Here is a 16593-nt window from a genome sequence, read left to right as displayed (position 1 = left end):
TTTGGGTTTGGGGTGTATCTTCTTGCTTACGAAGCCATGCAGCGTGCTTTTCTTGCCAGACAAAAAAACAGGAGGAAAAAAAAGGGAAAAGATTAAAAAAACGTAATGTTAAAGATAGCTTTGGAAACACTACCTCTGAAACCACTTTTAAATTACCGTAATTAAGAAAAAATTATTTTGTAGGCTTTACTACAATCTACATGCTTAAGCTTAACTTTCATGCTTCTAAAATCCCCGAGATCTCGATATTCATGCGGACAGACAGAAGTAAGTACAGGGATACATAGCGAGATCGAGATCGGTAACGCTTCCTTTTACCTGTTACCTTTTACTTATCAATGAATCTCGTCTACCGTTTTACATTGCAAGTAAAGCGGTAATAAGGAACGCAAATATCATTTTAAAACAAGAGAGAACGCTATAGTCGAGTTCCCCGACTATCTGATACCCGTTACTCAGCTAGTGGAAGTGCGAAGAGTCTTCAACACTGACAGTTTTTGGCGGTTTGTGGGCGTTAGAGTGGCCGTGGCAAAAAAGTTTTTTGGTAAATCGATAGAAATTTACAAGACTATTACAAAAATGAAAAAATATCAAAACTTTTTTTAAAAGTTTGGGCGTGGCAGCTTTGGGCGGTTTGTGGGCGTGGCAACATGAATCGACAAACTTGCGCTGCTCAACTTTCTAGCTTTTGTAGTTCCTGAGATCTCGACGTTCATACGGACAGACGGACATGGCCAGATCGACTTGATCTTCTGATCAAGAATATATATACTTTATATGGTCGGAAACGCTTCCTTCTGCCTGTTACATACTTTTCGACGAATCTAGTATACCCTTTCACTCTACGAGTAACGTATAATAATAAACTGACACCAATTATCCAATTTGAAAACTGTGCAATAATTGGGAATTTATGTAGAAAACAATTTTTGTATAAACATACGTATGTGCAAATCTCCATTATAACCAAAACCCGCCCAATTACATTTCTACATATATACTCACTGCAGTTCTTAAGCGTCGTTAGCTGGAGTTGCATGTTGGGCGGTCTGTTTTTAATATCCGCTGCCGCTTTGGAGAGCTCGGCCAGCCAGAGGGTCTTTTCTGCGGTGGTGCCCGCACTCACTGTGATGGCACACTGTCCGCCAAAGATGGAGAAGGTGTTGTGCTCGGCGTTCTCGGTGAGTAGTGATCGCACAGGAACGTGGCCTAAAATGCGAAAGCTTTGGTCCAGCGGGGACTTAGACCCGTAGAGCAGCAGGTCTGAGAACAGGAAGAACATTCTCTGCTGCAGACCGCGTTTTGAGTGCTTTAGAAGGCATCCCTGGCGGATGAGCCGGCGATGGGGCTGAACCAGCTGCTCGAAGTTGATGTCGCGTTGTAGCTCACACAGCTCCACAAAGTTGGCAGAGTCGGGAAGCTGGGACCTAATCCCCTTGGTGCTGCGAACAAGCAAGTGGTGCACCGCCATAGTATCGGCATAGTCGATATGCTCTTCCCCATAGTAATCGCATAGACGCTCTAAGATTAGTTGGTAGTGCAACAGGCGATTGAGAGGCTTCAGTAGAAGCTCACCGATAGGTAGATAGCACACCTTTTGCTGCTCAAGCTCCTTGTACACGTGACGGAAGCGTTCATCCCCTTCGTACATGTCGTTCATACAGTGCAGGATGTCTAGGTGCGTCTGCACGTACTCATCGTAGATGGGCAGAGCCGCCATGTGCTTCATCATTACGTCTCCGATTCGGTGGGCTTCGTGACCTCCTCGTCCCTCCCACTGCACCATGCGATGTTCAATGTCGCGCAGGAAGAGATTGTGGTGTTGCGCCAGGGAGTCGAGCAGCTCGAACAGCGGCTGCAGTTGCTCCACATCCCCGAGACTGAGGACCTGTCGGAAGGTTGTGTTCAGCACATCCAGATCCTTTTTGTACGTACGTTCTGTCATCAACAGCTCTTTGGCCAAAAAGTAGCTGGGCTCTGTGGGCCATTTCCGCTTTTTCACTTCTGCCTCAATATCGTGTTGTGTGCTCAGGGGATGCACATTTCCGTTCCCATTCTGGTGCGAGGCGGTGGCAACGCCAGTGGCTAACTCCTGTCGCTTGGCGTGCTGGATTTCTGCCTGGATTACGTCATATGTTCCAGCCTCGGATCGGGATAGTGACGAGGACTTATCCGATCCTAAGGTGAGGTCGTACCGCGTTGGTGGAGTGGTAATTTCACCACGCCTGTCCAACGACATATTTCCATTTATGCCATAGTACCCATCTAATAATGAAACAAAAAAGAAATATCAAAATAATTTAATCATAAAAATTCAATGATTTTAGGCTTAAATTTTTTTTTCCTATAGCACGAAGATATTCCAAATTTTTACAGTTTACAGACTGTTTTATCTTTAACTCATTACTTAATAAGCTAAGTATTTAAGAAATTAAGTGGCTAAGTATATAAGAAATTATCATTACATAAATAATAACAAAAAATGAAATAAAAAATATGTATTTATTAATGTTACAATTAAAGAAAAACTTATTAGGAATTATTTAAAATAATATATATATAAACGTATTGAAAGTCTTTGATAATTTTTATTGATTAATGAAGTTTTATTTATTACGTTTGTTTCTATATAATTTTAATTTAATGCTTGGTAAATAGATTGCTCGTGTACGTTTCATTGGCTTTCATTACTATATTTACTTTTAACATTTTTTCTGTTTGTTTTTGTGATCTTCTTTTATGTGAGAAAACGATTTAAATTTAACTTAAGTCGCAATCAGTTTTTACTTTGGATTAAGTTTTTTTTCTCATTTCTTAAAATTAAGCAATGATTTTTTGTAGGTTTCATTATTCTAGACATTTACCATTAAAGTTTTGATTGAAAACTAGAAAGGAAGCTAGCTGGCATGCTGAAGTTTAAGACTATTGTAAAAAAACAAGAGAGAATACTGACAGTTTTATAAGATATACTGATAGAAATTTACAAGATAAGCATAAATAATATACTCGTCTTAATTTTGCTAAAATTAAAGTCGAAATTATTATTATTATTTTTATTTGTCAAATAATTGTTGAATACCGACGTTACGATCAAAAACAAAGAAAGAAATTTATTTTTATATTTTTAATGATATAGAGGTCCTGTCCGGCCCGTTACATACCTGCATAGGATGAATATTTCATGCAGGTAAGTTTAAGCCGAGAGACTGGTTTTCGTAGCAACGGTCGGACGGACATATGCACGTGGCTATATCGCCTGGGCATTTGGTATTGATCTAGTATACATATATACTATATATGTCGCAAATAAAAATGAACGCTAGATAAAACTAAATTGTTTCCTTACTAAAGATCATTTGATTGCATGTTATTTGATATAAGACTTATTCAACTAACGAAGATGCTTACTTTTTCGAAATAACTAATTTTAGAGCGCATTCCATTTTACGTTAATTCTAAACACAAATAGATATTTTGATTTAAATACTTTTGATCTGGATTAAATTAGTAAAATTATTGTATGTCCCTTACATTATCTAGTACCAATCAAGGTACAATCATTTTAACAACTATAAAATATCTTTTTCCATCTTTTGTAAACATAAAGAGAAAACATACATTAGTTACTTATACTTATGGGTATATGAGTTTCAAATGGGTATAAAACTTAACAGGGTCTCAACGTATTCTGCGGTCTTTTATATGGATCTCTACTCTTGGGTTTTCTGGTTTGGCACATATATGTACTAAGCAACTAATTTCTAAAACAACGTTATTTCACTTATGACAGTTTTAGGTAATAGTCTAAAAACGTTAGAAGTAAAATTAAAATCGTATATATAATAATAGCTTTATAAAATATATGTGACTCCAAAACCGCATAATAGCGCGGAGTATATGCTCTTATTATACCGTGTGTTCAGGCAAAAGAAACGTTTGATCATTAATTATATTAACTCTGTTGAGAATTGTTAAAATCGTTCTCAATAATTTCCCTATGATAAGTAATTCAAAGCAGTTGGTTGATTTGTCACTTCATCATGTGAGATTACTAAATTAGATTATAGTGTACGTAACTAGCATAGAAGTTTGATTCCGGATATTCCGATTTATGTATGCCGGGCTTTGGCACTTGGATTGGAAGTCAGATGGAAGGGCAACCTACGCTACCATTACTGACAAAATACCGTAACTGCACATAGTTTGTGGCAACTTTTTTAATCGTATAATTCAATATGCATTATATCTTTAACCTTAAGTATGTGTCTTTTTTCGGATTTTTCTAAATAACAATAAAACATTTGTATTTTTGTATTCCATTATTCGATGATTAAACAGTGCTTTAAAATTTTTTCAACTGGTTTAACGTTTTTGCGCAATATACCCATATCTATTGTAATGTTAAATTGATCTATAATATTATTATATTTAGATACCGCTCAAAGGCAACTCATTCTACACCGACCTACGGGCATTTGCCATCATCTCTTTTTGTTTGATTTTTTACGTTTGGTAATGTTTGATAAAAATGGCTTTTACTTGAAATTGATTTGTATTTCTAATGCTTCAAGAAGAGTTATAATTGTTTTAAGTCGTTAAGCAGCTTGGGTTTTCTTTGGTTTTCATTTCTTCTTTTGTTTGTTAGTCGTAAATCAGTCTCAGTTACAAATAAGTTGGTTATATGTAAGTATTTGGATCGTGTGTGTCAAAAAGCGTTCTAAAAGTTTAAAGGCAACGAAACAAATGAAAAGGCTGCATTCGTTAAGCACACGCAATAGAGATTCGTGTTTCTTTGCTTCTCGTTTCTTGATTTCTTTGGTAAACTTAATTCACTGGTCACTTAGCTCATCAGAATCATGAAATTTGGGTGGGGGATCCACACGTATGTCCAGACCGCATGCATATCGCTCATATTCAATGGGTTCGGACTCGTAGTCAGTCAAAAAATCGGGTTTCGGCACATGTCGAACCTGGGCTCCAGTACCTTGTTGCTGAGCCTGTCCAGCTCCTTTGGTCGGACCCCTCCGTATAGTACCCGATCCTGATGCTCCCGCGTCACCCCCGAATCCACTACAGCTATCTTCGCTAGAGTTAGCCAATTCATCGGACAATCCGCCACCTCTGGTTTCGTACTCGCTTTCCTCTGGGTTGCAGTAACTGCGCCCATGATAGGATCGAGCCTGAGGTGCTACTGTCGAATGTCCTGATGTTCCTGCCACAGTGGAATCCTCCCGCTTATACTGCCTTTTCTTGGTCCGTGCTGGTTTCACCGGCTGTCCCGAGGTCGGTGGCATTGGATGGTTAGAGGGGGCTGGAAGCTGCACCGGATTAGGGCGTTCCAATACAAGGGCCTGGTGATACATGGGCTTGGTGATGTGGCCCAAGCGATCATAGCGGGGAAAACCCATCTCGTCCACATTGTCGCTCATATCCAGACTTTCAAATTTGCCACTATATTGGGGAAAGTCCTCATAGTCGTCTGTTTGCTCTTGATCCCGCTCCAGTTCCTCGTCGAACTCAAGGTATTGGTCATCCCGCTGGCAGGACGAATACTCAGAGCTCCCTGAATCAACTTCCGGTACGTAACCCTCGGAGCACTCTGAACTCTCCGCCTGCTCCAACAGAGCTGCAGCTGCTAAATTGGCTCTTATTCTTTTTGCGGGTAACTGACGTTTCTTGCGGTATCCTCTGCTTCTCATTTTTGCCTCCTGACCTCGTACGTCCAGTGAGCTGTCCGTATCGTTGCCACTGGGGGGACTTTTCAAGGAAGCCGCTACGACTCCAGCGCTCAGCTGGTTGGTCACTTTCCTAGGGGGCTTCTGCAGCAACTGATTCGGCGGTGATTCCGAGCTTAAGCTGCTGGAATAGTACGGTGAACAGCGGACCAACTTGTCTGCTCGCTGAGGCATTTGTGGAGAATTCGGTTCTGTACTCTCGCTGTTCAGAGTGTTGGTGGTGGTGGTGGTATTGGTGGCTGAAGACGTGGAGTGCGGATCCCTCTCTTCGTCGATTCTTATGGGCAGCTCTTGGGACGACTGCTGGGATTTGCTGAGCATGTGCTCATGGAAGGAGCTTGACTGACGCAACTGCTTGCTAGTGGTCTTGAACTCACGGATTTGGGTCTTAGAAAGGGTTCTGTCATCATAGCTGTGATGCTTCGCCAGCGGTTTGGGTGGGGGAGCCACAGCGTCGCCAGGTAAATCGCTGGGCGTCACAATGGGTGGCACAGTGGGTACTGGCGGTGGTGGGGGCTTCGCCGCTACACCAGAAACAGAAATCATTGCTTTATTTTCCTCTACCCTAGCAGCTTCGGCTGCTTGCTCCGCCAGCCCAGGTTGCTTCATTTTGTTAAGCAAAGCCTGCATAATAGGGCGAGTGACTGCAGGTTTTGGTTTCGTAGGTGGTTGAGGAGCCCTTGGTTTTTGGCGGACCTGTTGGGGTTGCTGGGTTTGAATCTGACTAGTGGTCGATGAAGGGACGTGGGATGCTGGAGATCCACCATGGAGCGGTACAAATTCCTGGCTCTGATAGCGCTCTGTTAACTTCTCGCTGTGCGCATACAAACGCTCGACAAACGGTGACTCTGACTCAGAGCATATTTCCTGGCTCTGATACAATTTGGACATCATTTCCAGCGACCGACGTTTCCGGGCAGCTGCACTTGTCTCCGGACCAGTTGGAGTATCAGCATGCTCCTGGGGAACTCTCACCTGATTGCCATTGCTACCACTTCTTCGATGAACTTGCGGGAGCGCGCAGCGCTTTTCTTCACTGGGAGAGCTTAAACTAGTTTTATTTCCCGACAGCACCTGTTTGAGAGGAAGATACTCTCCAGGTGCCACGCCAACAAGTGTCCGGCTACTAGAAGTTGACCACTCACTGATAGTGTGAGCCATTTCGGTAAGAGTCAATGTAGTGTCATCACTCCGAGTGGCTGAGGTGGCCTCACTTAGCTTATCAGTCTCGGAATTGGAGAGCATATCATATCGCAGGCCTTCGGATGAACCATTATCCCCGCTAAACTTGTGCGAGAAGCTACTTCCACCACTCTGCTCATTTAGGCTTTCCGCTGATTTATTTATCGAACTTATACTCGATTTAGTCTGATTAGATTTCTCGCTCTTAGCACAAGAGTGTGTGGACACGGCGGAAAGGCTGTCCGATCCGGATAGATTGGCATACTGGCGCACTGTGTTGGTTCCCGTGGACCATTCCGAGATGCTTAGTCCAATTGAGGTGTCCTCCGAGTGAGAGCTGTGTGTGCACTTCTTCTGCTGCCATCCACCCATTCTGACCGTCCCATCAAGATCTGTACCAAGGGAACTTGTTTCCTCCTCAGAGTGGCTGGAATGACTGCATTTATTGCAGCTTGTTCCCCCTCCACCGCTGCTCAAGCGAGGCTCGTAGTTTTTCCGCACTGTGGTCTGATCCTCTAAATATGTGGTACTGCCAGATAGAATGTCGTCAATAGAAGTGTCTGAGTTGTTTGAGCCTTTGGAAAGCTTCCTTAATTGGGCATCTGGTGAAAGCTGCACTTTAATAGTGCCCGGCATGAAGACATCATCACTGGAAAACAGCTCTTCCTCTGAGAGAGGGCTTCGAGGAGCTGGCGATTTTGTCGGTTGAGCGACAATTACCTCAGGGCTGGAGTTTTTCAGCTGAATTCTTGCTGTAGCTTGGGTTGAGGAAGTAGTACAGCTCACATTTAGCGAGGACGAAAGGCAAGAGGCTGCACTTAGCGTAGAGCTAAGACAGCTTACCGTATCTGGTTGTAATTGCTCATTGCCGAAATCATTATCATCAAAGGCTGCCGACATAAGATAGGCGGTGTCCTCGTATGGTAGTATTTTAGCTACATCGGGAGGTCCGACTGTCATTTCCTCGTCCAAAATCACTTTATCAGCACATTGGGCTTCGCTTGCATAGTATGTTTCAATGTTTTCGACAATTATGGGAGCCCCGATGGCACTTGATGGAGGCGACGGCCAGTCAAGCGAATCCTGAGAATGCTGGAACGACAAGCTTGCCTTCCAGCAGAAAGACTTAGGCACCGGTTTGTCCAAATCCGGCATGGCATACAGCGAGTCAGCCGGCTTTACCGGGACATGATCAAAGGGAATCTCCGGAAGAGGCCAGTCCTCCGAGTCCTGACTGCCCGCATTGGAAAGGCACATAAGTGTGTGCCGCTCTACGTCGTCTCCTTGTAGTTCGTCGACATGGGTCACAGAAAAACGTCCCGTGACCAGAGTTGGCGATTTGGGTTCATTGAGACTACCCAAACTGGAGAGGCGATCCCCAGTAGCAGAGTCGCAGGGAATTTCTGGCATCTCTGCCGAAGTTCGTCGGTCAGCATCTGAGATATAAGCAAGATTTGTATTGCTCCTCGAATCGGAGCTTAGACTGGGCTGGTGATCTGTTGACCCCACTGATTCATCCCGCATGCTAACGGAATGCGTCGAGGCTTTGCTAACATCATCCTCCATACTTGACTTTTCCGAAGCAGTGCTACGTTCCGAGATTCTTGAGAGAGTCCTTCCCAAGGTGAACCCAGTACTGTATCCAATGATATCAGTGGGGTTGACACCGATTCCACCTAAATTACTGGTCATGGCTGGATAGCCGAACGTAGCCGGAAAGTCGTTCAGCTCGTCTTGATAGCTAACATCGCTTGCGTCCTTCTGATCATCTGGCGATACCTCCTTTACGTCGCTGTCAGAGGAATCGCGCAATGGATTGTGTGCATCATACCGTTCATAACCACCGTCGGTTTCTACATGATGCCAAGGATCATCTGTACTAGAGCTATTTGAGCTCTCGATGGGAAATGGGCGCCAGGTGCTTTGCTGCTCTTTTAGGGCCAGTTCCCCTCTCCTTTGCGCGGCCCCCAGAGAACCAGAACTGCTTTCAGTTTCAAAGGAACCGCGCGACTCTACGCTTAGAGAACCTTTGGAGTCGAAGCTTGATTTTGACTCCTGGGAACTGCGATCGCTACCCGATTTTCCCGCATCCGCACGAGTTACCGATAATTTTTTTCCCGCGTTAGCCCTCGCCGGCTTCTCAATCCGTGGCGGTTTGCGAGATCCACCTGAACTGGATTCACTGTCCTCAGTGCGCGCACATCCCCGATCTAATATCTTAGCAATGCGCTCCTCAATGGGTTCCAGATAGGACTCTGTGCTAGTGCCCAAGTCTATCGGGCTCTGCTTTTCTAGGGTCGGTGTGCTCGGTTTTTTGCTCACCAAGACTTTCGGCTCGTTGGTAGGCGTCTGTTCGTTGGATCGTGTAGGTGTGATCTCATCCTTACGGACTTCCAGTTGGAGCATGCGCTGCTTAAGTTCTTGGCACTTGCGCGTTTCTTCCTTTCCAAAATCCTGTGATATTCCAAGAGGGCGGGCAATGGAGCAGCTGACACTGGACTCCTCTTCAACTGAACTTTTTTCCTTATCCACTGACAGACTCCCATCTTGTTGTCTCTGCGGACTTGTGTCCTTTTCTCCGCTTGTCCACGAGTCTGAGCTCTTGGAACGTTCGCTTTGCTTCTCCAGGATGTTTTTTTTCTTGCTGGTTTCCGAAGAGCAGGTGTACTTCTCAAAGGTCTCTAGGACTGACTTCTCGATTTGGGGACTTGCGTTGGGTGGCGTTAAAAGAATATTTAAATCTGATGTAGGAGTGGCGCAGTTCGAGTATTCAAGCGGATTAGCATCTTCTAATGTTGCTTGCGTTTCAAGAACATTACGATCTGGTTCCAAGGTGCGTGGTTCATTGTCAGAAGTATCCGATCCTATGAACTCATCACATTCAACTGTCATCCAGGAACCAGTTTCGTCGCTTCGACTGCGATCCAGACTCAGCCTATTTGTATCTTGCCTACCAACTTTTAGATGTCTTTCAGAAGAATTGTCATCCTCTTCGATGGACGGTTCTTCGCATTCTATTGTGGGCACTCGGTGTGGGTACATCTCGGTTCCGCCCTTTGCCCCTGGAATTGGAGACTTGCTTGCGGGTGAGTGGCTGTCGTCAGCGGAGACAAATGAGTCAAGGCTTTCAGCTGTGGATGGCTTACGACTAATGACGCCCTCACTGTCGCGCGCATCTTCCGAAGGTAAGGAACGTTTGAGGATCTCCAAAGACCTACGCTCTGATATCACCGCTTGCATGTCGATATCTTCCTGATGGGGCTGAAACAATAATATTTTATTATTAAACCAATTATGTCACTTAGCGGATACCCATATTCAATCTTTGATGTTTAATCGTTGCCCTAGTAATAAGTCAAATTCAATTTTACTTTTACTTTAATTTTCCCTTATTGAGTCAAGGCAACGCTAATCAAAAATCAAATGAAATAAAATGTTGCTTACCTCTTGAACTTGATATTGGTGGGCAAACATTCGACGATCCCCGATTGCACTCCTAACCACTGGCGCCGGCTTCTCCTCATTCTTTTTTGCTGCCTCGGTGGCCTGTCTTTTGTCATCGAGACTACGGGCCTTGACATCGAGACCTAGGTGATGATGTTCAGCTGGTCTCTCCAGGCTACTCGACTTTCCATCTATCTTTTTGTGTACGACACTGCCCTCTATCTTCTGCTTAAGTTCCTGTGCCTTGGCAATTTTCTTTGGCGATTTTATGAGCATGTCTTCCGGAGCGTCTGACTTCTCGGAGTCCTCAAAAGACTTATTGCGATCCTCAAAGCTGCGATTTGCTTTATCCAACTTGTCGGGGCTGCGTCCTTCGTCAAAGCTGCGGCTAAATTTTACGAGCGAATTGTCAAGTTTTCTGGGGCTCTTGGCTATCAGAACGTGATCCTCCGCTTTAGATTTAAACTCTGTTTCAATGATTATCTTATCCCCATCAGTCTTTACGAGAATTTTATCTCCGGGAGCGGGGAAAGCCGGCAACGTGTCTTTCACTGGACTCAGCATAGTTATGGTTTGTTTCATGGCTGATTCGTAAAGCTTCTGTTGGCGCTCCTTGCGCTTGGCAATATCTGCCTCTGTTTCTTCTTGGGATTTGCTCTTGTCCTTGCTCAGGCGACGCATCTCAATGGCGCGTGGGCGCTCTTTCGGACTGGATTTTTTACTACCCCTCCCATCTCGTGCTTTTATATCATCGGCACTGGTCCGCCGAGATTCAGGTCGGCTTCTGGACACTGGCTTACCCTTATATGGTTCAGTAGTTTTTAGTTTACCTTTTCCAGTACTTTCAATGCTACTGGCTCTGGAGACCCCAGGTGAGGTCTTTCGGGAACTATTAGCTGAACTGTAGGGTGACCAGTCAGTGAATCGGTATTTTGGTATATTTAGGATGAGATGATCACCGCTTCTAAGCTTCATCTTTGACTTCTTCTTATCCTTGATTTTGACTCCCTGTAAGGCAATTTTTTCTATGTACCGCAGTTGGTTAAGCAGTTCGGCCTCCTCGCTGTCGATTGATACTGCACTTAGCAGAGAGTCTTTACCATTTGTTTGATAACTACTTTGCGTGGGTATGGAACCTGCACAAGAGTGAACGCTGTCGGCGGTATCTTCATCCTGCGCGGCCGTTTGATTCTCTCGTTCCAATGACTTCTCTTCGAGAATCTCCGCCTCCTCCTCAAAGCCCACGGTATCGTCTTTTGAAGAAAACGCGTTCATGGGAGGGAGGCGATGAAGCGAAATAACTGGAGTGTCTAGACTCTTGGTTCGTCTCTCTGTTGTTGGAGATTGCTGCTGTGTGGCCTTCTGGCGTTGCAGGGACACTGATCCCTCAGAGAGATTCAGACGTGCATGAGCGAACAAAATGGGAGCATGGCCTTTGGAACGCATTACAATCGAAGAATCTATAATCTCCTCGATTAACTTAACTTTGGACTTGGCCCCGCTGGCTGTCTGTTTTTTTAATGTATAATCAATGTCGGAGGCAGTAATTCGTTCTTCGTGGCAAGTTTCATATATATCGTCGTTACTGCGGAAAAACTCGGCATGTTCCAATATAGGCGAAGGAATGTTTTCGTTCCTCTGATAGTCATTCGTGCACTCGTCAATACGTCCGCGCATTGGCATATGAGGTTCATCCTCTGACGAAGGTATAGAAATAGATCGCTCTGAGATTCGCCGTAATTCAGAAGCATTGGCATACTGAGGGTCAAGTTTTTGGGTTTGGTACCGACTCTCCAGGTCAGCAAGGCGCCTACACTGAGGAGGAGACCCCTCAATCTCTGTGGAGCTCATTGTTTGTCCACGACCCCACGCCGCCGATATAAGCCTGCTTTGTTCAATGCGGAGAATAGACTCGATTTCCTTGCGGGACTGCGGCGGCGAGAACTCCAACCGATCGGGAATGGCCTCCGCTGAACCAAATACGTCATCCGAGTCCAAGCTTTCGTCATCGGAGGAAAAGGAGGTAATACGAGTCTTACCTTTCTTTGATTTCCCAGCTGACTTGGTCTTCGGAATAACCCTTGGCTTATTAGCTTTTCGAGCGTTGGCCTGCAGCTCTTTTCGAAGACTCTGAATGAGCTCCATCTGCTTTTGCTCCAACTTCTGCTGTTGCATGCTCTCCGTTCGCGAACTGGTGGCTGAATCGCTTTCAATCTGACTGAGTTTTTTATTCAGTTTCTCCAGCGTTGAGGCGTCCATCTGTTTTGTGATGTCCCGTTTCGGTGAGGACAAATGAATTGTTGGTATGGTCTTATCGATCTCCAAAGTGATTGGGTCCATCTTCGAAAGGTCAATGTTTTGGGTGAAAAGAAATTCTTTGGTGTCTGGAGGCAAGAGACTGTCGAGAATATCAGGCAGAAAATCTGTAGATTTTCCCGGAACTCCGGAACTAGCCTTTGGTGATTTGGGCGATTTGGGAGATTTTGGCGACTTCGGGGACTTTGGGGATTTTGGCGACTTGGGCTTAATGTGTTTCTTTTCGCTTGGCGAGGGAGCTGTTCCATTCATGATGTGGCGCTTGTGGAGCACATAAGGAATATCCTCTTTTAGAACTTTTGTAAAACGCCTCTCGTAATCTCTGAAAAAACTCTTTGGAAGTTCAAAGCCTGTATTTGGCAGTTCTTGAGCCATTTGCGCTGCAGCACTTCCATCATAGCACTTGGGAATTTCGAAATTGCCGTGTGTTTTACAAAGGGGGGGAGCGCTCGGTATCTGCTTGTAGATGTAATCTTCATCGCTGGAGTTCGAGTCCGCTGGGGTAAGATCAATAGACTTTTGATGCATAAGCACATGTCGGCGAGAATTACTTCCTAAACGAGCACGATTGGCCAGCGAGTTAGGATCGCTTTTGGTGCGCTCCACAGTAGCATGAGAGGAGTAATTTAGTGGCACCATAATGGGGTTATACTCCTCAAAGTGTGTTTTGGCAATAAGCTCCTCCTTACGTGTTATCTTTTGGTGAGCCATAATGCGAGCCTGCTGCTTCTCAAACTCCGACACAAGTTCGGGAGTGAGTGGATACTCCGGACTCTGCTTGCTCTTTTCATCCTTGTGCTGCTGACCCTCCCATTGCTTGGTGTACTTCTGAAGGCACTCTATGCGATCCTGGTCGAAACTGAAGATATTTTCACTATCAGATCGTCTACGGAAAGCAGAAATCTTACACGATTGTGAGTTACCCCTTTTGATAGGAGCCATTTGGTCAAGAGAGTCTCCTGTCTGTATATCTTTTTCTCGACATCGTTTTCCCGAGGCCGGAGTCGATACGGATTCCGGTGACTTGCTGCCAAAGGACTTGGCGTTGCGTTCGATCTCTACATTTTGCAGACTTATAGAGTGCACCTTAGAGGTCTTGTGTGTTTTATTGCTGGGAAACGTAGAATAAGTGTCACGACTGTCATAGAACGAACTGTTTGCAGTGGAGCTATGCGTGTCAGAAAGCAAGCAATCGTGACTTTTAACTTTTGGCCTGGAGTATAGCCCCTCGGGTGCTTGCTCTAAGCCGGTTTCAACGGCATCATAATAATCACTTTTAGACTCCTGGCTGGATTGGGCAAATTTGTCGTAGATCTCTTTCTTGGTAAACTGCTTCACTTTCTTCCCGGTGGTGGTTGGCATCTCGTAGTTCCGACCAAAGCAGTCACCCACCAAGGATTCTTTTGAGTCCTGACTAGAAGCCACAGACGTTTTGCTTTTGGTTGTCTCCCGCGACTTTTTACTGTCCGTATGGTAGAGACTATCTCTCGACTTTTTGCTGGAGTCTGAACTGCGTGAAATCTTCGTTTCGAACATTTCGCTCTGGCTCTCCAGGCTTGATGTGCGGATCAGAGCCTCCTGAATCATCTTGTAGAAGTTCCCATCTGACTTAACAGATAGCTTCTCGCGCGGCAGATAGCGCGGATCCTCAGCATCCCAAATTTCATTCATAATATCCGCTGCGGACTTTGATTTGACGTCTATTTCCGAGCGGTATTTGTGCTGCTGATGCCCCTCGGATAACGACTCGTCGTCGCTTGGTATGTAGTTGCCCGAATCAAGCGAACAGGAGCGCATGTGGTCCTCGGAGCGGCCACGCCCTCCAAAGAAGTCAATATCGTACTTCTCCAGAAGTTCGTAGCTGTCCTGCGAGATATCGTCTTGTGAACCTGAATAGTCCATATGCTGTCCATGCTGGCGCTTGTGCTCCTGGGTATTGTAAGTACTGCCTGGATAACTGGAGGAGTACACCTTGCTCTGCGGCAATGGAGAGAAATCTTGATGTGCATCGATCGAGTGGTTCTTGGTCACATACAAGGAGTGACGGGAGTCGTCGTATCGTGTCACTGGTGAGTCAATACGATTGGAGGAAAGAAACTCCTTGTCAAATGCAGTCATTGGCTTAGAAAGCTCCCGATCATAGTAGGTGCTATTGTAGCGCTCGAAGAGATCTTTGCAGGAGCTACTTTTCAGCCACGAATCGCGCTCCACCTGGTCGTAAATATTTCCGCCCTCGTCTTCCCCTTCTTCCTCTTCATCTTCTATGTAGTGCGCGGAAGCATCTTCGGGTTTCACAAACTGAACCGTTGAGTAAAGATTGCCAGAAGGCAACTTGTAATCAAGTTTCTCTGACGAAGAAGAAAGGCGACCAGAGGGAAGAATTCCTACTGAATGATGGGTGATGTAGTGGCTGTCGTACGAATCTACTGAATCCACTCCAGACAGCTCCGAGTTCCGGGGAAGTGAATGGGTGTGCCGGGAACTTTGCGAGTCCAGAGAAGGCGTCAGGTAATTTTCAGATTGAGCAAGCTTGGTTCGCCCGCTCTGAGCATACCGCTTAGTACCGAATCCAGTCCCAAAGTAGGAGGAGGATGAGGACTCTGAGGGGTGGTTAAGATCGTTATGATACTGGTAACTTTCGCTGTTGTAATTTCTTTCTTGAAGGGCAAGCGCATATGCAGAGGTGCTTGGCTGTTGCAGGAGAACAGGAACTTGACCTACTCCCATTTGCTTGGCCCTCGTGTACTGAAGTATAGACTGATCGATAAACTCATCACTAAAATGCTTTTCTCGAATCTTTGACTTGGCTTTGCGATTTACAGTGGCATATATGTCGTTGCGTTCATTAAGATTAAGGTGCTCGCTATTCGAGATCTTGTGCTCCTGGTGTGCAGAGCTGTGAAAGTCCGGATACTTGAAGTGGCCCATGTCGTTGATATCAGTGTAGATTATGTTGTCCGTTTCAGTTTCGGTCGAGTTGGCATTGGCGTTGTTGAGCATGCACTGCTTAGACATCGAATAATTCGTACTGCTATAATGGACTGGCGTGGCAGTTAGCGACTGGGACTCCTGTGACTGAAGCTGCGGATGATGGGCATCTCGGGCCGATCCCGATGCCAAGGCCGAGGCCGATGCTGCCGCCGCTGAGGCTGCCCCCATAGTCTCCCGATTGATGGTAGATGCCGTCAAGTCCGAGTCCGCTTCCTCCCCGACTGATTCCTCCTCCCCCATAGGCTCCCCCTCCTCCTCCGTGTCCGCAGTTCCCGGATCCTCCGCCTCCTCCTCCAACTCCATAGAGCTGTTGAGATCCACCGAACGAACTACCGTGCGGTTGTTGTGCATAGTGTTGTGCTTGGTGCTGCTGCTGTGCGTGTTGATGCGGATGAGCTGCGGCGACGCAGGGACAAACGCTTGGGATCCCACTGAGACTCGACGAGGGGTGCTGCTGCTGTACAAGTGGGACAAGTGGCTCAGACCTTAACGCGCCGGATGAAACAACAATTCCAATAATTAGGAAATGAACGCGAATCAGGTATGGAAACAAAACTATACCAAAACAAAATCCATTTCAATTGATCAAACTGCAAAACAAACTCTAAACACTGGAAAAGAAATCATTAAGGTTACAAAACCCCACGAGTAGTGGGAGAAAACTATTAGAAAACTATTAAGCTATTGCTAAAGGGTAAGAGTAACTAAAATATTGAGAGGGAGATAATCATAGGCACCCTTGATTTGAAATATTTAAAATATAAAAATATATTAAATATATATCATTTGAAATATAAGTCACTTAAATTAACATATTTTATTAAATTATATTTTATTTAAAACTTAAATCAAGGGAAACACTACCTTCAATTACAGATTTTTATAAACGAATTGAACTTAAATAATATGTTAAATACTAACGCCA

At 45.1% G+C, this 16593-nt stretch overlaps 1 protein-coding gene across 9 annotated transcripts in view; it reads right to left on the bottom strand.

Moving 5' to 3' along the window:
- The window catches only part of LOC6535340 (FERM, ARHGEF and pleckstrin domain-containing protein 2), a 28053-nt gene that overhangs the window by 1277 nt on the left and 10183 nt on the right, over positions 1-16593 (bottom strand). For 4 of the 9 annotated variants that reach the window (XM_002095960.3, XM_015191591.2, XM_015191592.3 and 1 more), the window contains 2 exons: positions 10362-16153; positions 2586-10178 (listed from right to left, as the gene is read on the bottom strand). In XM_002095960.3, coding sequence (XP_002095996.3) covers positions 4830-10178; positions 10362-16153 — 11141 coding nt within the window. In that variant the 3' untranslated portion in view covers positions 2586-4829. Of the gene's footprint in view, positions 1-30; positions 52-1005; positions 2266-2585; positions 10179-10361; positions 16154-16593 lie in introns of those variants that run through there. The other 5 variants (XM_039376596.2, XM_039376594.1, XM_039376595.1 and 2 more) reach the window with 5 other exon arrangements.

This window comes from Drosophila yakuba, chromosome 3R (assembly GCF_016746365.2).
Source record: "Drosophila yakuba strain Tai18E2 chromosome 3R, Prin_Dyak_Tai18E2_2.1, whole genome shotgun sequence".
In the NCBI taxonomy this organism is placed as follows: domain Eukaryota; kingdom Metazoa; phylum Arthropoda; class Insecta; order Diptera; family Drosophilidae; genus Drosophila; species Drosophila yakuba.
The sequence above is the reverse complement of the archived record's forward strand: the minus strand, read 5'-3'. Positions and strand labels throughout refer to the sequence as shown.